Source organism: Gopherus flavomarginatus, chromosome 3, assembly GCF_025201925.1.
Source record: "Gopherus flavomarginatus isolate rGopFla2 chromosome 3, rGopFla2.mat.asm, whole genome shotgun sequence".
Lineage (NCBI taxonomy): Eukaryota > Metazoa > Chordata > Testudines > Testudinidae > Gopherus > Gopherus flavomarginatus.
The window spans coordinates 221,987,275-222,010,800 of NC_066619.1; the positions used below are offsets into that span (position 1 = coordinate 221,987,275).

The following is a 23,526-nucleotide window of genomic DNA, read 5'->3' on the forward strand; positions in this document are numbered from 1 at the left end:
TACAGAGCAACAGCTATGGAAAGGGAGCTGGATCCTGTTGCGGAGCATTCATCATCAACAGTATTCTTAATAAGTTCCAACTGCACATATTTACGATGCCTAAGAGAGTAAGAACACATTCTGACTTTCTGATCCCAGATAGAGTTTTCAGGGGTAGCAGACAGAAAAACCTTGTTTTTACTTGAAACTGAACAATTTTTTTATTGAGTCATTGAAATACAGTAAACCCTATGATGCCATTTTTTCCAGAGGATCACTTTTCAGACTATAACTGCACTTTAAATAGATGATATCTTTCATCTCTCCTGAATTTCTTCTTTAGTCCCTGATGTAGCAGAAAATTTTCTATTATTCTGCTTACATCATTAGCATACCCAATAAACATTTCCCACAAATGGTTTTACAATAAAAAGCAGCAGATCTTTCTGCTGAAGAGCTTCCAACTAATTTTTTTCTCCCCAGAATTTGAACATTTTAGAGTCTATGTATTCTCACTCTCTCTCTCTTTACATATATAGGGCTGTCTATTAATCGCCGTTAACTCATGTGATTAACTCAAAAAATTAACTGTGATTAAAAATATTAATTGTGATTAATCACACTATTAAACAATAGAATACCAATTGAAATGTATGAAATATTTTTTGATGTTTTTCTACATTTTCAAATGTATTGATTTCTGTTACAACACAGAATAAAAAGTGTACAGTGCCCATTTCATATAATTTTTATTACAAATATTTGCACTGTAAAAATGATAAACAAAAGAAATAGTATTTTTCAATTCACCTCACACAAACACTGTAGTGCAATCTCTTTATCATGGCAGTTGAACTTACAAATGTAGAATAATGTACAAGAAATAACTGCATTCAAAAGTAAAACAATGTAAAACTTTAGAGTCTACAAGTCCACCCAGTCCTACTTCAGCCAATTGCTCAGACAAACAAGTTTGCTTACATTTGAAGGAGATAACGCTGCCTGCTTCTTGTTTACAATGTCACCTGAAAGTGAGAACAGGCATTCGCATGGCACTGTTGTAACCAGCATCAAAGATACGTGCCAGATGCACTAAAGGTTCATATATCCCTTCATGCTTCAGTCACCATTCCAGAGGATACGTATCCATCCTGATGATGAGTTCTACTCAGTAATAATCCAAGGCAGAGAGGATTGATGCATGTTCATTTTCATCATCTGAGTCAGATGTCATCATCAGAAGGTTGGATTTTCATTTTTGGTTCGGGTTCTATAGTTTCCGCATCAGTGTTGCGCTTTTAAGACTTCTGAAAGCGTGCCCATACCTGATCCCTCTCAGATTTTGGAAGGCACTTCAGATTCTTAAACTTTGGGTCAAGTACTGTAGCTATTTTTAGAAATCTCACATTGATACCTTCTTTGTGTTTTGTCAAATCTGCTGTGAAAGTGTTCTTAAAATGAACATATGCTGGGTCATCATCTGAGACTGCTATAACATGAAGTATATGGCAGAATACAGGTAAAACACAAAGCAGGAGACATACAATTCTCCCCCAGGGAGTTCAGTCACAAATTTAATTAACACACTATTTTTTTAATGAGCACCATCAGCATGGAAGCACGTCCTCCGGAATGGTGGTTAAAGCATGAAGGGGCATACGAATGTTTAGCATGTCTGGCACTTAAATACCTTGCAACGCCAACTGCAAAAGTGCCACGCGAACACCTGTTCTCACTGTCAGGTGATACTGTAAATAAGAAGCAGGCAGCAGTATCTCCCGTAAATGTAACCAAGCTTGTTTGTCTTAGCAGTTGGCTGAACAAGACGTAAGACTGAATGGACTTGTACGCTCTAAAGTTTTACATTAGTCTGTTTTCGAGTGCAGTTATGTAACAAAAAAATCTACATTTGTAAATTCAACTGTCATGATAAAGACACTAAGCACTACAGTACTTAAGTGAATTGAAATATACTATTTGTTTTGTTTTTTACAGTACAAATATTTGTAATCAAAAATATAAAGGGAAGACTGTACACTTTGTATTCTGTGTTGTAATTGAAATCAATATATTTGAAAATGTAAAAAACATCTAAAATATTTTTTTTAAAATGGTATCATATTATTGTTTAACGGTGCAATTAATCGCGATTAATTTTTTAAGTGCTTGACAGCCCTAATACACACACACACACACACACACACACACACACACACACACACACACATGTTTAAAGTGTTTTAATGTTCCTAACTCATACATACTAAGAATTCTTCCTCATACATGCTAAGAAAAGCTTCTTTGGAAAATTTCAGTTATGAGTGAAAGAAAATACACTTTCTTCTCTTAAAATTACATGATTGAATGTCATATTAATATTTGACAAAAATGAAAAATCCCAAAATCTTTTTGATTTAATGTGATTGGTCCAATGACATGAAGAAGCCTGCAAAATATGTACTTTCACTTGAAAATAAGATTATTTTAAAGTAAAAATATGTCCATTGTCATTCTAAAACACTTATTTTCGTTAAATCTTAAGGACAGATTGGGCTGCGCTTACCTTGGGGGGAGTTCCCTGGAAGAGGCAAAACCTTTCAGCTCCTAGGGGAAGGCAGGCACCGCCTCTGCAGCTACCATTGGCCACAGTTCCTTGCCAATGGGAGCTACGGCGCCAGTACTTGGGGCGGAGGCAGAGTGCAGAGCTGCCTGGCCACACCTCCGCCTAGGAGCTGAGGGAGGTGAATGTCGCTGCTTCCAGGGAGGCATGGAGCAAGGTAGGGAGCCTGCCAGCCCTGCTAATTCTCCCAGCCCCAGGACATGTGCCACTGCCCCTCCAAGCACCCGCGGCACCCCGTGGGTTGCCTTCTCCCCACCACCCGCAGCACCCCTGGGCCACCATCCCACCTCACTCCAAGCTTTAGTCAGGGTATATAGTACAAGTCATGAACAGGTCATGGGCTGTGAATTTTTGTTTACTGTCCTTGAACTGTCCATGACTTTTATTAAAAATACACGTGACTAAAATGTAGCCTTAGTGATGAGCACCATCGAAAACTCCTGGGGAAATGAATAATTATGTCTTTAGAGCAGGGACTGAATGGCAGGCAGTAAATAAACCATTGAATGAGGAGAACACAATATTGAATAGTTCCTCGCTAAGTGAGCACTATCCATCCTGTGCACTGAATGAAGCAGGGGTTTCAAGGGAAAAAAAATCATTTATTAAAGACTAACTCAGAACGCCCATGTACAAGGACGCCAAGCTAAAATTCCACAGGCAACCTTAATTCTGTCATTTCCTAACTTTTGAATGTTTGACCTTGCACCTTAATAATATTCTTTTAGTATAGTTTTGAGTGTATGCACATGTATGCAATATAAAACAAATTTATATACAAGCATAGTTGTACTTGTAAGGATAAAATATTAAGAATTTCATAACACTTTAAAAAAGTGAAAAGGCATTTATCAACCAACTCTTATAGCGGAGATTATGCCACTAATAAAATGTCCTCCTGCTGCTATTCTACTGTAGATGTCCTAAATCACCTACAGTGAAATTTTCTTGTATGGAATTAAGATGGTGTTAGCTTGGTTTATTGATCTGCTTAAAAGCTATTGACTCTAGGGATATATATGTTTAGTGTAAAACTGTTTTTTTTCAGTGTGTAGCATCTGCTCTCCTCCTTTTAAAAAGATCTATACCTGAGTGCACAGGGGTTCCTCTTCGAGGTGTGTCCCTGTGGGTGCTCCACTTTAGGTGAATCTGCATCCCTGCACCTGCAATCAGAGAATTTCAGTAGCAGTGCCTGCTTGAGTCGCACATGTGCTGTCCCTGTCTCACGCCACCTTTGCAGGTTACATAGCGCTGTGTGACCAGCGCATCCCTCGGTTCATTCTCTGTCACCCTGCGCTTGAAATGGAGCAATTGGCAGTGCCTCCGAGTTTACCATTAGATTAAGAATTAGTCTAGATTAGTAGTTTTATAACCCAGTTTATTTAGTTAATAATTTTTATTTATCCTTTCTCTTCCCCATTTTTCCTCAAAAAAAACTCAAACTTTTTTTCTTAATCATTTAAATGTCATTATACCCAGTAAATTATCATATATTATACCTTTTAGGATAATATAGATACCCTTCTTCATGGGAGAACCCTATTTAAACGGTCATGCCCAGCTCTCAGTTTTTAGGCACTGCCTCACTTACTGGTTGTTAATCCTGGTGTCTGACGGACACTCACAATGTGTCCACCATCTCAACAAAACACACGTACCAAAAAAGTGCTCCCACTGCCATAATCCAAAGACCCAAGCCACGAAAGCAAAGGATCTTCAGTTAAAACTCCTCCTCATGGAGACGTCTCTGCATCCGGCTGATCCAGATCACAGACCTCTCCTGGGCAATGGTGTCCACCAGCAGCATCTGACATGCATTCTCCACCACCGTCTCAGAGAAAAGAAGACTCCTCCGAAAAGGTGGCCAAGATGTGGTTTATGACCTCCCCTCCAGGGAATCTAACAAAAAGAGGCAATCCCTGGCTCATAAGACACTATCGGTACCAACTGCACTGAGGCCAACTACGTCTGAGGCATCAGGACTTTCCAGTATCGCAGGTACCGTGCAAGCCAACAACCCTAAGCCGGCAGGCTCGGACAGAAGCAACAAAAGGAAACTTACCATCCCTTCCTCGGCACCATCGGAGCTACTCAACATGCAGCACCGAGTAGCTCAGTAGGACTGCAGTCTATGGCACCACCTTATGCTTCCATAGCATGTAGCATACAATCTTTGGCACTGATTAACCGTAGTAATTGCATCGGTACTGCTAACAATACCCTTCAATACCGATGCTCTTGGCATCACAGAAATTTCTTTGGCACAAAGATGCTCAGTACCATACCAGCTTACACCACCATCCACATCAGTTCCTTCTTTCTCCAGGGAAGAGGAGGATGATGAGGAAAGGGAAATCTACACTTTACATCACTCCGGACAACTACCAGACCAGGTCCTCCAGAATAATCAGAACACCATCCCAGACCCAAAGCTCATGGGTGCTACGGACATCCCTGGATTCCTCCACCAATGCCATCCCCACCACAGTGGCCCTACTGGGACCCGTGTATGGCATACCATCAACACTACTCTAAGCCTGCTTGTACACAGAGAGAGAGGTCAAGGCATTCCCCATTACCCTCAATGCCTGAACTCTCTGAATCCCTGGAAGAGCCACCTGAGGGACCTGGAGAGGTTACCCCAGCTGCCAATCTTTACTCCTTCTCTCTAGGTGAAGCTTTCATGCCCCCACCACCCACAACAGGTGATGATTTTAACAATTCCAAGAGCCATTTCAATGGATTGTGAACTCTCTAAAGATACCATTGGAAGAAGTAGAAGAGTCACAACATAAGCTGTTGGACCTCCTCCAGACACTGACTTCATCCAAGATTGCCCTCCTGGCAGACCCCAGCAATAATTCCTCCTACTTGTTAAAGAGCAGGAAAAAAAATATTATGTCCCTTCCCAGGGAATGGAATTTTTGTTTTCACACTCTACACCAGGCTCAGTGGTGTTAGAGGACATAAATGGGCACAGCAGACAATATCAATCTAGACCCACTGCATACAATAGGGACTTAAAAAGATTAGAATTTTGGGCATAAGGCCTTCTCATCAGCGAATCTACAATTCAGGATCACTGCTTGTGAGGCATTAATGGGCAAATACATCCTCTCCAATTATTCAAAGATGTCTAACTTTATTGTTTATCTTCCTGAGGACAAGAAAGAGCAATTTAAAGCAGTCATCTCTGAGGGCCTAGCTCAAACAGCCTTACAAGCCTCATTGGACTCGGCAGACATAGCGGCACGTTCCATTGTCATGCCTATAGGCATGCGATGAGCTTCATGGCTCCATTTCTCTGGATTTCCCAAAGTAGTACAGTCCACTGTCAAGGATCTCCTGTTTGAGGCCCAAAGCTGTACACAGCTGAGACAGATGAGTTGCTTCAGACACTGAAAGTAGGGGCAGCTCTAGTTTTTTTGCCGCCCCAAGCACAACAGGCAGGCTGCCTTTGGCAGCGCGCCTGCAGAAGGTCCCCGGTCCTGCGGCTTCAGCGTACTCGCCACCGAATTGCTGCCGAATCCGCGGGACCAGCGGACCTCCCGCAGGCAAGCTGCTGAAGGCTGCCTGACTGCTGCCCTCGCAGAGACCAGCAGGGCACCCCCTGCTGCTTGCCGCCCCACGCACACACTTGGCGTGCTGGTGCCTGGAGCTGCCACTGACTAAAAGACTTCAAGGTGACTCTTTGATCCATAGGCATCTACACAAAGAAAAAAAAGGGAAATATTACTCAGCGCAAAGAGCAAGATCGGCACAATACACAAAACTACAGAGGTAATATGACTGCAAAGACAGAGGCAGAGACCCACAAGATGAAGAACACTCCCATCTCAACATCGACATCCCAGCAACCCCCCCTCTAAATAGTAGTTTTTATGGTTTGGTCAAACGCCCAAGAAATCTCCTCTATTTGCAAGTACTGGAATCATCCACAACCATCCATCCTTTCGGAGACCATCTGATTCCATTCTAGCCAGTATGGCAGATCATCACGGCAGACAAATGAGTAGCAGAAATTATCAAGACTGGCTATTCAATCCAATTTACCTCCATTCCCCCAACCCCCCTCCCTCCCCATCCCTCTTCAGGGACTCTTCTCATCAGCACCTACTATGACAGGAAGTAAATCATCTTCTGCACTTCGGCCAGTACCAACATAACACAGAAGGAAGGGTTTCTACTCCTACTACACCTCTACCTTGATATAACGCGACCCGATATAAAACGAATTCAGGTATAACGCAGTAAAGCAGAGCTGGGGGGGGGGGTGTTGGGGGGGACTGCGCACTCTGGCTGATCAAAGCAAGTTCGATATAACGTGGTTTCACCTATAATGCGATTTTTTTGGCTCCCAAGGATGACATTATATCGCGGTAGAGGAGTATTTCTTAACCCAGAAAAAAACTAGAGGATGAAGGCCCATTCTCAACCTAAGGAGTCTCAACAAATTCATGAAGACCCAAAGGTTCAGGATGGTCACGCTAGCAACAGTAATTCCAGCACTAGAACAAGGGCACCAGTTCTCAGCCCTCGACCTCCAGGATGCATATTTCCACATAACAATACATCCTTCACACAGGAGATTTCTCAGATTTGTTCTGGAAAAAGATCATTACCAATACAAAGTACTCCCTTTTGGCCTGTCTAGAGCTCAGCGGGTATTCTTGAAAGTACACGTGGTGGCAGCAACTCACTTCCTCAGACCAGGAGCCATAATATTCCCCTATCTGGATGATTGCTTACTCAAAGCTTCCACAGAAGAAGAAGCCCTAGGAGCTACCCAAAGGACAGTGTCACTCTTCCCACAACTGGTTCTACAAATAAATGATCAAAAATAAACATTCCCGCCTGTGCAGCGACTAGAGTTCATCAGGGCCTTCCTCGATTAACTGGCAGCCACAGCTGCTCTGCCCGCCCGCCCTCCCCACAGATTTGTCACTTTAGTCAATCTGATCATTGCAACATAAACCAGCCCACAGACATTGGCAAGGATCTGCCTCCAACTATTAGGCCATGTGTGACCAATGACATTTGTCATGAAGCGTACCAAAGAACACATGCATTTCCTTCAAGGCTGGTTCAGGAAAGTATGCATTCCACACAGACACACTGAAAAAATAAGTACCTTACAATGCCAAGTACAGTAAAAAGCTCTCTGCATTGGTGGACTTGACCACACAATGTTTGCGCAGGAGTTCCCTTTCGCCCAGACCCCTCCATCAGTGATACTCACAAAGGATGCTTCTCTGCTAGGGTCGGGAGCACACTTGTACAGCCACGCAATCTAGAGTGGGTGGTCCCCTGTGGAATCAACATTGCACATAACCTATTAGAACTACTAGCAGTCCGCAACTCATGCTCAGACTTCCTACCCATAATCAGTGGCAAGTTCATAAAGGGGTTGACAGACATCATTGCTTGTATGTTTTATTTAAACTGACAAGGGGGGGCATAGTCACACTCACTGTGTGATATGATTATGGAACGGGTGCGTCCGCCACAACGTTGATATCTTAGCCTCCTACCTACGAGGATGCCAAAACGTGGACACGTTGAGCAGAAAATTCTCCCAGGACCACGAATGGGAAATAAACACTGGAGTACTGTAGGGGGTATTTAAATGCTGGGGATTCCCAACCATAGACCTCTTTGCCACAACCCAGAATGCCAAGTGCCCATACTTCTGCTCAAGAGCAGGACTGGAACCCTGATCTCTAAGCAATGCTTTTCTCTTCAAATGGGGTGCACCTCTACTGTACAGGTTTATCCCTGCACTTCTCCTATCTAGGGTCATACACAAGATAAGGACTGACAAATCCAGAATCATCTTGATACTCCTCCCCTTGTGGTCTAGGAAAATCTGTTGAAGGTGGCTGTGTGTCCACTACTCACTCTTCCCCCTCTTCCACATCTACTGTTTCAAGATGCAGGCCAGGTCCACCACCCAACTTGGCAATGCTTCACCTGAAAGCATGGCTACTCCATGGGTCCAACGCAGCAACATGACCTGTTCAGAGGAAGTAAGAGACTTACCATTAAACAGCAAAAGCTCTACTACATGACCTACCTACCTACACAAATGGGAGAGATTCCACATATGGTGCCAGAATACACAAAGAGTGGCAAGTACCTCTCCTTTATCAATGATATTAGATTACATACTGGAACTTAGGAAATCAGGTCTCTCAATGAATTCAATCAGAGTACGCCTTGTGGCAATCACACCTTTCCACCACAAAGTTGACAAATTTTCAGTCTTTGCCCACCGGACCACTAAACTATTTCTCAAGGGTATACATAATCTTTATCTTGAAATACAAGCCATTACTCCACCATGAGACTTTAATCTAGTGCTACAATACCTTACTGTACTCTCATTTGAACCCGTAATGAGGTGTTCACTTCTCCACCTGTCAGTAAAGGTGGCTTTTCTCATCACTACCACATTCGCATGATGAGTAGGAAAACTTGGGGCTCTCGTGACATACCGTCCATACACAATATTCTTTAAAAATAAGGTTTCTCTTAAGACACCGTCTGAAGTTTTTATCTAAAATAGTTTCCTCATTCCACTTGAACCAGCCCATCCATCTCCCATCATTCTTTCCAAAAGCTCATGGGAACAGATGAGAAGCAATGTTCCACACCCTGGACATCAGAAGGGCGCTAGCATTTTACACTGACAGGACTAAAATTTTCAGAAAGTCACCGAAATTATTTCTCTCCATCACAGAGAGATCTAAAGGAATTGTCATATCCAAACAAAGGCTCTCAGAATGGATCTGTGGCTGCATTGACCTTTGCTATTGCCAGCAACACATACAACCTGCACTGGGGGCCGCACGCACTCCACTAGTTCGCTTTCTACATCAATATCCTTCCTCAACAATATACCCATCATGGACATCTGCATAGCAACAACTTGGGCACCAGTCCACTCGTTCAGAGAACACTACACAATAGAGCAGTACTCATCATCAGACACTCTGCCTGGACTCACAATCTTATCATCCATCACAACTACAACTCGGAAGCCCATTTCTTCCACTGAGGAGCACTGCTCTACAGTCACCTAAAGCGGAGCACCCGCAGGAACACTCCTCGAAGAGAAAGTTTCTCATCCTGTGCAGTAATTGAGGTTCTTTGAGATGGTTGTCCCTGTAGGTGCTCTACTATCCTCCCTCCTCCCCTCTACTTCAGAGTTTCATGCTAGGGACTCTGCAGCAGAGCAGGGCCTGAGAGGGGGTTCATCGCACAATGTTATGTAACCGCCAGAGGCGATGCAAAATGGGGATAGCACATGTACGACCCAGCCAGGCACTGCTGCTGAAATTCTCCAATGGCAGATTCACCTCAAGTGGAACACCCGCAGAGACAACCATTTTGAAGAACCTCAGTTACATACAAGGTAAGTATGTTTCTCTTTCAAGCCTATGGAAGTGGTGAAGGTATGGAGCAATATTTTTAATGGAGAGGGACTTCTCCCACTGAATTAATTGGTTATGAGGAGAGAGCACAAGAAAAGTAGCAGCCCAGGTAGACCAAAAAGGAACTGCAGGAACCACCAGAAGGTCCAGTGCTTTCACATAAAATTCAGAAACACTTATTTTAATATGATAGTGTGGCTGAAAAAGTGGTTCTGCAGGGAGACAGCTGCTCAGACATTACAGGCAGCAACATAAAGCTGTGAAGCTGAGTCAAGGTAGTGCCTACTGCTTCTTAACAGAGAGGCTGATCCAGTACAAAGCTAGGTTTTGAGCCCTGAGAGGAAGACATATAGAATGTAGCAGCAGTGTTCCAGTGGTTCTCTCTCCTACATTGCTAGCTTTTTCTCTGAAGCAGAATGCTTCTCTTAACCTCTTTCCTCTCCTTCTGTTTTTCTTCATTCTTTCTGATTTCTTCTTTCTTTTTCTGCTCTGACAAGACTGGAGAGGACTAAGGAAAAGAGAATCAGAGCTAGAGCATGGAAGGAATGGGAGCCTTCCCCAAGATGAAGGAAGCAAAAAAGACGGAGGAGGTTTGCAGCCTCACTCTTTTATGCTGGCCTAGACTGACAAGGTTTTGTTGATTGGTTTCTTTCTTTCTTTCTTTCTTTACTTCCTTGCTTCTTGATGGATGGTGTCATGGGGCAAAATTCTGTTCCTAGTTATAGTGAAGTAACTCTTGATTACAGCAGAGTTGCCCTGGATTTACACCGCTGTAAATGAGTCCATAATTAAGATTATGGACTATAGGGTTTATATGTAAAGTAGATGAAAAGGAAACATGCTGCAAGTTTTGCACGCCCCTTTTGGGATGATTAGGCTCCACAATGAAATTAAGTTGTAGTACTATACAGCTATATCTGTGCCGAACTGTTTGTTAATGATCCATCCATGTGTCTGCTATATTTGTGAAGTTCATTTCATACTTCTTCCACACACAGGTATGCTAATTCCACGTCCTTCTCCCCCAGCATTAAACCACGGCATCCGTTAAATCATTTGCCTAAAGCCTGCTATGTGTAGCCAAGGCAAATACCCATATTTGGGAGTCATTCAAGGCATTCTTATGTGGTTTTTGTGGAGCCAAACTTAATTTTTTCCTTTTAGCAAACTTTCCAGAACAGGAAAAATTAAATAGTAAAACCCATAGCTAATTTTCCTAAGAACAATGTTTATGTTCCCAGTCTGAAGAAAAAGCTGTTAATACTGGCAAAGTATTTTGGCACAGTATCAGACTAGATAGACTTCCTGACGATTCTATTTACTAAACAGAATATTTGGCATGTTATATTCTAATCTTTGACTAGAAAGATTATGGTAAGTGAAAATCTCTCGTAAAGTGTATGAATAAATTAATAAGAATATGAATTTGTTATACAGCATTTAAAATTATGTCAGTTACAATCCTTTATGACAGGGTAATCAGTAATAAAACAGTGCAGTGAGTACCAATTAAGGAATATCAAATCAATGGGTATGCTGCTCATGCTGATTTAAACAGGAGCTGATTGGAATAAATGGATTTAATATATACTTATTTGCAGACTGTAGCTGTTCTAGCACATCTACGGAAAATAGCATATGAATACGCTAAGGATGTTACCTACTTATATCTCTAATGGAAGACTAATGGGAAACATTAAATTAAAAAAAGTCTGATTTGTGATCTGTGATGAAACACACAGTGGTAAATGTGAATTTTCCAGCCAGCATTAACAATTCTTTGCAGGACAGTTTATAAGGGAAATGTATCTGCCACTTGTTAAGTATGTTCCTGTTTATACTGCACAATCTGTGAGTGCAATATATACTTGGGGGTTGTTGGGTTTTTTGGTATAATAATACTAGAAAATCTTTGGAATTTTACACCTCTGCTTGTATTTTTCCACATTCCATTCAGAACCATGAGAATTCCCTTTACCCCCCTCACAGCATCAGCTTTTTAACATACTTTACACCTAAGCCCTGCATCAATCTGACACCCTGCTGGTTGAGAAGGCCTGGACGCATCTCCCTCCTGACCCTGTCAACATAGCACCCACATAGATTTGTTTGTTTTACGGCCTCTTTTCCCTTTCATCATGTGATACTGCAGCTAACCTTTTGGCTCCTGGTTATTGGCATTAGCCAAACTGCTCATGAGAGTGCTTTATCATACCAGAATACGAGAAAGAAACAGGCAAGGGAGTCCTTATAAATATATATATGCCAGTGGCTGATACTAGATAGATTGTCTCAAATCCCACCGAAGAGCCCTTTGGTGGGCAGAGGAAAGTAGTTAGAGATCCTCTGGTCCCTTTACCCTTGCATTTAATCTTTTACTATATGACCTCTCCTTAGTTTTGGTACCATTCAGGCAGGCAATGCTGCATGGTCAGCTCATTTAATAAAAACATGCTTTTCCCAGTTTTTGGACTTTCTTCCATTTCATTTTTGTTATTTTTCATTCCATAACTGTTTATTTTATTATTCCACTTATTAAGCTGTTTGTTCATGTATGTAAATACTTTAAATGCACCAGTAGCACAAATATACTGCATATAATCTTCAAACAAATATTAGTGCTCACAGTTTATATGGACAAGACTTGATTCTTCTCTCATGCACATCAGAGAGTAATCACAGAGCAACCCCACTAAACTCAGTGGAATTACACTGGTGATGATGAGGGGAGAATTGGGCCCACATTGAAATGCAGGTATATCTCTTTTCTTTTAGTAGTGGTTTATATGAAAAGACATTTACTTTGTAGTTACTGTATTAAATGTCCTGTTATTACTATTTACAACTTGTCCTGTCAACTTTTAACCTTCTCATTATCAAGAATAAGTTATGCTTTGAGCATCTTACATTTTCTTCCTCAAAGCCTAGGAAGCTGAAATTTTCTCCCGTCCTCCCCCCAAACCCACTTCCAAATTTCCAGATGATAATTACCAAAAGTTTAAATGATATAGAATACAACTAACATGTCTCAGTGGCTTCTTCTCTTTCTAGATATCATTACTTATGGCTGGATTCTTGCTATTCTTGGATATTCAGTGTTGTTTATTTTTATACATCTAAGATCTTAGTTTAACATCAACTTTCTTTCTACATGAAATGGATTTGGTAATTTCAATTTCATCACTATTAGACTACTATCTTCCACACAAAATCCCCCTCGCATAATTTAGCTCACTGTTTTGCATAATTAGCTGTTTGTGCTCAGGTGAATAACTGGGTTGAGCTAAAGCAGAGGCAAATTATTCCTCCCTAAAATGCTGCTAATGCAGATCAGAATTCAGATATAGTGCTGGTTATATTGTCTGAGCAGTACATGACCTGAAAACCAAAGACTTGATCTTCCACTCTGGTCAGTGTTTTAAAGTTCATAAACTAAATAACTGATCTAAAATGCATTCAAATCATATTTCTATGCTAGCTTTCAAATATGTCCCACATAAAAGTCAAAATATGACTAAAGTAGTCAGAAGGAAGAAAAAAAGAAAAACCCAGTCTTTGAAAGGTAGCATCTGTTTATTCTGTAGCCTTGTTTTTAAATGCTGAGTGTTTCATAGAATCATGACTACATTTGCTGAAAAATAATATTTTGCATTTTTAGAAGCTATGATATACATTTCTGTTGTGTACTGTAAGGTCTCTCTCATATCAGCTGCACCTGCTCTATTTGCATGTGAATTCTGAACAATTCTTGTCCTATGTGACACTTCTGAAATGTCTGTCTGTTCTTCTTTTTTTTTTTTTCCTTTTTAATTCTCAAGCTCACTATTTGGATAAGATAGTTAAAGGTACTGTATATTTGCTCTTCGTTGACCTGCCTATGCCTACATGTTTATCGATATATTTATATTTATATTGACCACTGCACTAGATTTTGCAAAAGCAACTTTTTTCTTATGTGTATTCCATGAATTATAAATTTGGTTGACATTACTTTTAATAAATACCTCAGACTTAAAATACTAAACCTTTTGTGTCACACATGAACATTTAACTAATTGTTACATAAATTTCTATATATACAATGTATAAATACATTAATTTTTTCCAAAACCAAAAACTGAAGATAACAGTGCATTTGCTGTTTGCTTTATTAATCCCACTAGTTGGGCACTTAGTTGTGAAGCATTGAATATTAAAGAAAAGAAGCAAACTGACACTCTTGTCACAGAGTAAGAAACCATCAATTCTAATACATAATTTGATTAAATAGAGAGAGCAACCCACTTAATTTTGTATACATATTCTGTTGCCTCCCTTTCTCTAAATGTTTGAAAATCTATGTGAAATCCTATTTTAAGTTTTGTATGAGAAGCTATTAAAAGCCATACAATGTTTGCAATGGAATGAATCAGAGATACAAAATTCATGGGCAGAATAAGGCCCAGCATAAAACAGCAGAGTTTCTCATATCTTCAGTTATGGTAAAAAATAGGTGAAAAAATACTTCCAAAAAGAAAATCCCTATCCCTCTTTCCCCAAATTACCTTTTTTCTATTCCTTTTTTGTGCTGTTTTCATTAGAATATGGCAATATTCATGACAATATCCAGGCTTTCATACATAAGTCTTGAGTGCACTCAGGTGACTTCTGTAACACTTTGTCAGTAGGGGAATTAAATCTCTGTCTTCTGTAAACAAAGCAGAAGAAATGTATTCAGAAGCAAAATTAGCCTTCTGCACATACAGATAAAAAATACAGTTGGCAACTGCAGCCTGAAAAGAAAAAAGGCAGCAAGACTAATCTCAGCCTGGCATGATGACGTGATATCCATAAGTATAACTCTGTCATACCTTGTTATGAGAGGCTGTTACGATTCCCTTCCTTCAGTACCTTCAACATTTTACAAAGCCAGTGCCCCATAGCCTTTTTTTTATTTCACGCTACATAGGTGGAGAAGGGAGTCAGTAAATTAATAATTCCTTAGAAGAAAAATTAATATAATTATCTTGAACAGATTGTTCCAAAAGTGACTAAACATTAACCAAAACCAGGCAGTTTTCTATTTTACATATAGGTAGATAAAGCAAAACCAATAAAAATTAAAAAGTGCTGTGGCAAGTTTTATTTATTTTTATACTGTGTAAAGTTACAAATAACTGTTGTGTCCAAAAATATCTGATTTGTAGCCGCCACTTCTTCTTAGGATATTTAATACCATTTCTGTACTTGCTTCTGTCAATGTCTTATCACTATCATAGATAAGGAACTAGAATCTACATATTTATAAAGTGTCATCATCCTCATACGGATCATGTTGGCTGCATGCCAGATTTCATCAGTAGTAGGTGACAGATATTGTTTTTATGTAATGTTAGACTGAAAACAATTATAGATTTTGGATATATTAAATTATTTTAATTGTTTCCCAAATTTTCCCTCCTTGGCCATAAAAGCAGACAAGATAGGATATAAAGGTAACAGCACAAAGCCTTAGGGAGATTGTCACAAAGAATCACTCTCCGCTATCTGTCTTGAAGCACGTCACTACCGTGTTTTTGTTCAGTCTATCAATGTTTTATTGTGGTCCTTATGGTATTTCATTTTGTCCGTCTTAAGTAATCAAATACGCACAGCTATTACATTTAGTTGGAAATCCTGTCAGTCCTGTCCCATCCGTATGCAGCCTGAATCCTAATGTTTGTTAGACTAGATGCTGAGCTGCTTCACTATTTCCTGGGCTTTGCTTATTCTGTGAAAAGGAATGTACTTTTGGCATAAAGTATAGTCATTAAAACTGGCTTATACTTTGTGTGATTATTTAATGCACTGTAATTTCACATGAATATACGGCAACTCTGAGACCAGATAAAATTAATGTTCTCTTTTACTGCGTGCATAGAATTATACTCACTTTCATACTTCAGAATCTGGAGGGATTTATTTAAAGTAATGAGGAGCTTAACAAAATCTGTACCAGTAAGTGACCAATATTGCACAGGGCAAATATACCACAAGCACAGAAATGGTATCACTATACATGACTGTGTTTTGCGCTGTGTGCTCCTCTCTTGTTGCTTTCTCAAAGAAAATAAAAATTTAATTTTGTCTGGCCTGCAGGTATTTTAGAGGATTGTTGCATATATTTCCTGCCTGCACAGGTAAGTGGTGTCTCAAGTGTCAGACCAATCAAAGATGCCACTTGGTTAAGAATTAGATTTCCCTAGGTAATGTTGCTGTTCCTCTCCATGTGCAATTGCAGTATTTGTGCTATTATAAAGGCCTGTTCCCAGTAAGTGTCCCCTGTTTGTATTTTTTTTTTCTGAAAATAATTGCAATATTTAAATCACTTGTGATTTCCTTCTTTGTCTCTTTTGACAGAGGGCTGCCCTGGTCTGTGCAATAGCAATGGAAGATGTACATTGGACCAAAATGGTTGGCATTGTGTTTGCCAGCCAGGATGGAGAGGAGCAGGATGTGATGTAGCCATGGAAACTCTGTGCACTGATAGCAAGGACAATGAAGGAGGTAAGTTATACAGAGTTAAATTTTAACACTGGGGAAAATATATTGAGAAGCAAAGAATTTTACAATCAGGTGAAAAAATGCTGCTATGAGAATCATACATATATTTTACTAAATTGATGAGAAAATGGGTGGTACTACAACATTGACTGCCTTCATTTGGGTTGCCAGCAAACCCTTAAGAGTTGGTTACAAAGGTGTATTTAGCAGCAAAGAGTCCTGTGGCACCTTATAGACCAACAGACGTACTGGAGCATGAGCTTTCGTGGGTGAATACCCACTTCATCGGATGCATGTAGTGGAAACTTGCTTGCACATTTATACCTGCCTCTGGAAATTTCCACTACATGCATCTGACGAAGTGGGTATTCACCCACGAAAGCTCATGCTCCAATATGTCTCTTAGTCTATAAGGTGCCACAGGACTCTTTGTTGCTTTTACAGATCCAGACTAACATGGCTACTCCTCTGAAAGGTGTATTTAGAAATCCATTAGTGACACATTAGATTCCAGATAACGTTATTTTATGCAAGGACAAACAGTAGGGTCTTAATTCCGTGAGCATTAGAAATATATTGTACACAAATACAGAACAGTTCTAAAATCTTTACTAAGACAACATTTTCATTGACTTCATTAGGAATATCATTGAGTGAAAGGACTGTGTAAGGACTTTGCATTTGGGACCATATCATTAGAAACAATTGGATCACAGAATGTGTGCCCAGTGTAAGAATAGCTCATTTATCCATAACCTGTGAAGCCAGGTAATGAACAGGACACTCTCAGCACCATTCTTTTACTTACTATCCTGTGGTCTGTCACTTATCCAACAAATTGAATATTTCTTTATAGATAACAAGGCCCCAATCCACAATGACATGCATGCAGGACCACTGGCTTCAGGGATCTGCCTGCGTACATCTCACTGCGGGGTTGGGGCCTAAAAGAGATATAAAAGGTAGATATTACTTGTCAACTTGTCTTCAGAATCACATCTACCATGTGAAGGAAATAATATAGTAAAATATTAGATTGAACTTCACATTACCCTGTAGCTCCTCTCCCCCAGCATCTCAGAACTCTGCAGGGGAGAGCATCCCCACCCTCCTGCCTCTTTGTGAGTCTGGGGAAATGGAACTGCTGTGAGGGGCAACCCAGAAGCTCAGCCAGAAGGAGCAGAGGCAAGCAGCTTCAATAAGGACCTTTGGACACTGGTTATGTCATCAATGCCCGATTTCAGTTTTTGCTCTGGACATTCCTTCCCTATTTTGACTGGCTGTTTGCTCTGATTCCCTTCCTCATAGTCTCTTTGCTTCTGTCTAGCACAGGACTTGGCAACCTTTCAGAAGTGGTGTGCCGAGTCTTCATTTATTCACTCTAATTTAAGGTTTTGTGTGCCAGTAATAAATTTTAATATTTTAAGAAGATCTCTTTCTATAAGACTATATTATATAACTAAACTATTGTTGTATGTAAAGTAAATAAGTTTTTTAAAATCTTTAAGAAGCTTCATTTAAAATTAAATTAAAATAAAGAGCCCCCCAGACCAGTGGGCAGGACCCGGGCAGTGTGAGTGCCACTGAAAATCAGCTCACGTGCCGCCTTCAGCACACGTGCCATAGGTTGCCTACCCCTGGTCTAGCATGATGCGGCCCTGATCTCTGTAATACTCATAATAAAGAATAGTAGTAACAACATTTACCATTGAGATCATACATGAGGAAAACATTATTGTCAAAACATCTTTGCTAAGTTTGTTTTCTATTTTTCAGATTGTATGTTAAGATAAATGTTTATTTCCAACACTTCTGTATCGCTTATTTTATATTTTGAGTTACGTTTCACTGTTTGGTTCCTTAGGTGACCCATTAGGCTCTAGTGACTAGTTGGTTTAGTTGGGCAGTGAGCCAAGCTCTCTGACCTGTGTAAGTTGGCATAGCACCACTGGAATCAATGAAGTAAACTTCAGTGGAGCTGTGACAGTTTATAACAGAAGAGAATGTAGCTTTCATGTACATCTACATTGCAGAAATATATATATATATAACCCCATAGCAGCAAGTCTGAGACTGCTGGTCAGCTGACTCTGATTGTGCTACAGTGCTAAAAATAGCAGAGTAGACATTCTCACTTGGGCTGTAGCTCCAGTTCTGAGACCCAACCCTGTCACGATGTTTGAGTCTGGGCTCCAGCCCAAGGAGGAACAGTATATTGCTATTTTTAGCCCTTTAGTATGAGTCTGAGTCAGTTTATACAGGTTTCAGACTCACTGCTGTGGGTTTCTTTTTGCAGTGTAGATATACCCTTAGGCTACATCTACAGTTAAAACACTGCAGCACTGTAGCAATGCCTCTGTAGCACTTCAATGTAGCCACTCACTACAAGAACAGGAGGTTGTTCTCTCATCATTGTAGTTTGTCCCTCTGCCCAGGAGGTGGTGGTTAGGTAAATGGAAAATTTTTCACACCCCTGAGCGGTGTAGCTGGGTCAACTTAACTTTTTAGTGTAGACCTGGCTTAGACTATGGATGCACACAATGAGCATAGGCTGAATTCTGCTCTTAATGTACTTATGAGGAGAGAAGGGACTCCATTTGAATTCAGTGGGAACAAAGCATATGCAGCCAAAGACAGAGAATGCTTATACTTCCTCACTTAGAAAAATTGCTCCTGTATTACACTGTATAAAAAAGACCCATATTTTATCATTATCATGTATGTAGAATTTCCATTTAAGTCAATTATGGTTTCATATAAAAATCATCAGCTAGTTATGGCTCAGAGTAAAGTAAAATTTACATGTAAGGATCTCACTTATCTTCTGAAATTAAAGTAAAATCTTTTTTCTCAGTTGCAATCAGTTTATCATGAAACACAACTCCATATGTACAGTATAAGGAGCAATGAGGGACTGAAATATCTATTAAGAGTCTGTAGATCTTGGGAATCTCCTCAAAAGAAAAAGTTGCTTGGGCAAGGAGCCTACAGAGTTTATTTCTGCAGGAGAAAATATGCAGGCTTTATCAGCTCTACAGGTTCTCCAAGCCATTTAAAAACTCAGCAGGCACTCAGTCTCAGCAGCAACCTTCTGTGGAGTTTTATAGTGCTGATTTATACAGTAACAGCCTGGTTTGCTTCTCATTAAAGTCAATTGGAAAACTCTCACTGATTAAATAGGAGATTTGGAATTGGTCCTATTCTGAGCTATATGTGACCTTAAAATAGTCAGAAAGAGCTGGAACTTCCATTAATCACGAAAGTCAACTTATAGTGAAATAAATCTATGCAAAAGATGCCTTTCCTACACCCTAACTCTATAGTATATAGAATTTCAAAAGGAATGTCAGTTACGGGGGTTAAGTGATGTTGCCATCCTTCCTTGGCCAGCTTTGCAGAATATAATTCTAAAATGCACCTTTGAGAAATATTCCCCATCAACCTCCCACTTAACTGGTGTTTCTTTTAAAAATGGGGCTTATGATTTGCCAATTTGTAGGTCTCTTATCTATGTTCTGTTTTGAATTAACTTCCCAAACATGCCAGGGGGCTTTCCAGGGGGTGAGGCTGGGACAATGGGACAAAACACTCCCTGGGGGAGTTCTGACCCCTCCCTTCCATGCCTTTTTATTCATATCTAGTGATAGCAGTTCTTAAAACAAGACCATGTCCTGCCGCAGTTCTATGCATGTTTCAGCTAAGGAAAAAGTACAGCTAACCAAGATTTTTATTACAAGATTTTAAACTTTCTGAATGGCTGAAGATTTTCTCTACACAAATATATACATACCTGCTGTACATGAAAGCACAACTTATATCTAGAATCAAAAATACAAAATAGTCTTCTTGAGTTGGTAATGATTATTGAATGAACTGGAAGATCTTTGATTTTCTTTGTATTTTTTTCCTTTAACTCTGAGAAATATAGCAGCTAAGTCAGGTCTAATAATTTTAGGCTAAACCAAAATACGTCAGTGATTTTGTTGAGCTATTCCACTTTTTGACACAGAGGGCAATAGACAGACAACTTAGTATCACTAGACAGCACTAGCTATATAAGTATAGAGAGAGAATGAAAAATGTTCTCTTAAGTTATAGAGAGCCAGATTCATAACCATCCGTCACTCGCTTGGGCAAGTTGCTGATAAACTCCACCGAAAAATAACAAACAGTGTGTACCTACATCTTGGCTGGTGAAAATGAGATTCTTTCTCTGATTGATGTTAGCAGAGAGGCTTGTAAAAATGCATTTCCAGCTGATTAGTTCAGAAGATGTCAATCTCATGCAGTTTTATGACCTGCAGACTACACAACAGATGTACATTTGCTTTTATAAACTAACAAAGATGAATGACTAAATTTGTGCATTTCTCTTTGGCAACTGTACCAAATATTGCCTGAGGGAGGACATAGAAGTGTATACATCAAAACAAAGTCTTTAGCCGTAACTGTACTGGGTTTTAATACTGACCCATGTTAGTCCAGCCAAACCCAATATGGTATCAGAATATTTTGGTTATGAAAGCTTTCATATTTTTGCGGAATCAGTCTTAAGAAAATCCTCCCAGATCAGTAATACTTCTTCTTAATTCAATGTATGGTCTGAGTCGTCACTTCTTTACCATTCCTGAAGTGCCCACTGATGTTGGTTGACTGAAGTGGGAGTTTTATGTGAGCAAGAAATATATCATCAGACCCTTAAAACTATGCCAGCACATTAAAATGCAGCATAAGCTACATTTGGAAGAAAACTTTACTTATGTCATTTTAGCACATAATGCATTAATATAACCATGGTTGATTTGCCTGTATGGTTTTAGTTTTAATAATAAAGCTGGCTGTTTTTTGTAAATGGAACTATCATAGGTTTCCTCAAGCTGCTGTATCAGTATATTTTCTATTCTTTTGTAAAATACAGTCCTTCCTCTTTCCTTATCTAAATTGAATGATAATATCCTTGAGCTATCTCAGCCTTACTCCTCTTTGGGGGAAAACAATTATCAGCTCTATGATACTGTATTAAATTACCTAGAAAACTTTCTGTAGCTAACATTTCCAGACTTGTTTTATTTGCAGCTAATTAAACAGTAATCTATTTGAGTTTGATTTTAATCCCCCACCATATTAGATTTCTAGAGATGACAGGTTTAATCTGTATCGTATGTGAATGTGCTGTACCTATACATAAAAACAATCCACATGTGTACATAAAGCATGTTTGTGTTAGCTAACATGCAGAGTTAGCTGCTCATGAATTAAAATATAAAATGTTTAACATAGAATTTGCTCTCATACATTTTTATGCAAAAGACTTGTGGAGATTACTTTTGCCAGTAGCCGCAAACCCTTTCTTTTAAAGTTAAAAAAAAAAATCTAGCTTGATAAATGTTCTTTAATATTTAAAGCTACTTGCAGCACAGATACATTATATAGGTTCAAGAAAGCAGTAGAGTGGGAGTTACCTGTTTCTCTTCCTTGCATACCAAATAACCTTGCATAAAAGCTACTTAACCCCCATAAAAAGTATTTAATATTTATAAGTCAGCTGTGTCTGGAGAGTCTAAAGGCTTTCTTTTGTTTTATATAAGCAAAAAATGTAATAAATATTTTTTAATATGAGGACTAAACCTGCAAGATGCTGAGTGGCGTCAATTCCCATTGATTTCCATGGGAGTTCGGGAGCTCAGTACAAGATTGGGCCTTTCATTTTTTGAAAGTGAATAATTAAAATCTAAACTACTAATAATTTTTAAATCCCTCTGAATTAAAAGTGTGTCTAAGTGCTCGTTCAGATATAAAGAACAGAAAGAAGCATTATTCATATGTCTGAATTTCTGCCCACAGATGGATTAATTGACTGCATGGATCCCGACTGCTGCTTGCAGAGTTCCTGCCAAAATCAGCCCTATTGTCGTGGACTGCCTGATCCCCAAGATATCATTAGCCAAACCCAACAATCACCATCTCAGCAAGCTGCCAAATCTTTTTATGACCGGATCAGTTTTCTTACAGGGCCAGACAGCACCCATGTGATACCTGGAGAAAGTCCTTTCAATAAGAGGTGAATATGAATGGATCATTCCTTCATGAGCATAAAATGAAATTTTAAAGTATATATGTGATTCACATTGTTAGGATGTCCACTGCAATTGTGACATTTAATGGAGTGGGCTTTCAACAAATGCATCATTAATTTTTTTTTAAATATTAATATGACTATTTTATCTGATTTCTTACAAAAATTCAAATGGCTAGTCGACCTCTTTTTAAGGCTGACCTGATTATATTCCTGAACTTTAACCTTGGACCGGCAGGGTCAGCCTCCTCCTTACCCTAGTTTAGGGAGATTCGGATAGAAGAGCAAACCAGTCCTGATATGGTTAAATCAGGTAATAGTTTTATTAAACACTGACAATTACACATAAACACTTACAAGCATGCTATAATCTTAAGGCACGGTAATTCTATTGCTAGAAAAATCCCCCTTTATTTCTTGAGCTTAGTTTCAAGCAGCACAGCAGCCCACTCCCTGAATACACCCCCGACTTTTACCTGGTGAGTTTGGGGAGTTCCGGCCGGTCACTCCTTCACCTGTTCAAGCCCGACTTCTCCAAGGCCCCACTTGAAAGCTCTAAAACCTGATCAGGCCCTTTTTTTGGTAAGTCCTCTTAATCCCTCTGATTCCCGCTGCCCTACGGCTAGTCGTTCAGAGGGTTCAGATTTCCCACCCCCTTTTCTCCCGTCGGCCCGAGATGAGGCCCGAGATCACAGCCCTGTTGATCCACCTATTCCTGATCTCCCATGGTGGGGATGTGTCAGGTAAGGATTTTCAAGCAGAGTACTGCAACTCAGAATCTCATCCCCCCTCAGGGACAGTCCAATTGCTTAGACTGGGCAAACAGTGGCTCCAGCTAGTCTTAGGATTCCAGTGCCAGCAGATCTCCCATGGTGGGGATGTCTCCACTAGTACCT

At 39.9% G+C, this 23,526-nt stretch overlaps 1 protein-coding gene across 17 annotated transcripts in view; it reads left to right on the plus strand.

Annotated features, from left to right (window-relative positions):
* Positions 1–23,526, plus strand: part of TENM3 (teneurin transmembrane protein 3) — an 857,073-nt gene that overhangs the window by 746,708 nt on the left and 86,839 nt on the right. For 11 of the 17 annotated variants that reach the window (XM_050945288.1, XM_050945293.1, XM_050945297.1 and 8 more), the window contains 4 exons: positions 13,851–13,877; positions 15,489–15,506; positions 16,411–16,557; positions 22,399–22,615. In XM_050945288.1, the coding sequence (XP_050801245.1) occupies positions 13,851–13,877; positions 15,489–15,506; positions 16,411–16,557; positions 22,399–22,615 (409 nt within the window). The remainder of the gene's footprint in view (positions 1–13,850; positions 13,878–15,488; positions 15,507–16,410; positions 16,558–22,398; positions 22,616–23,526) is intronic. The other 6 variants (XM_050945294.1, XM_050945295.1, XM_050945304.1 and 3 more) reach the window with 2 other exon arrangements.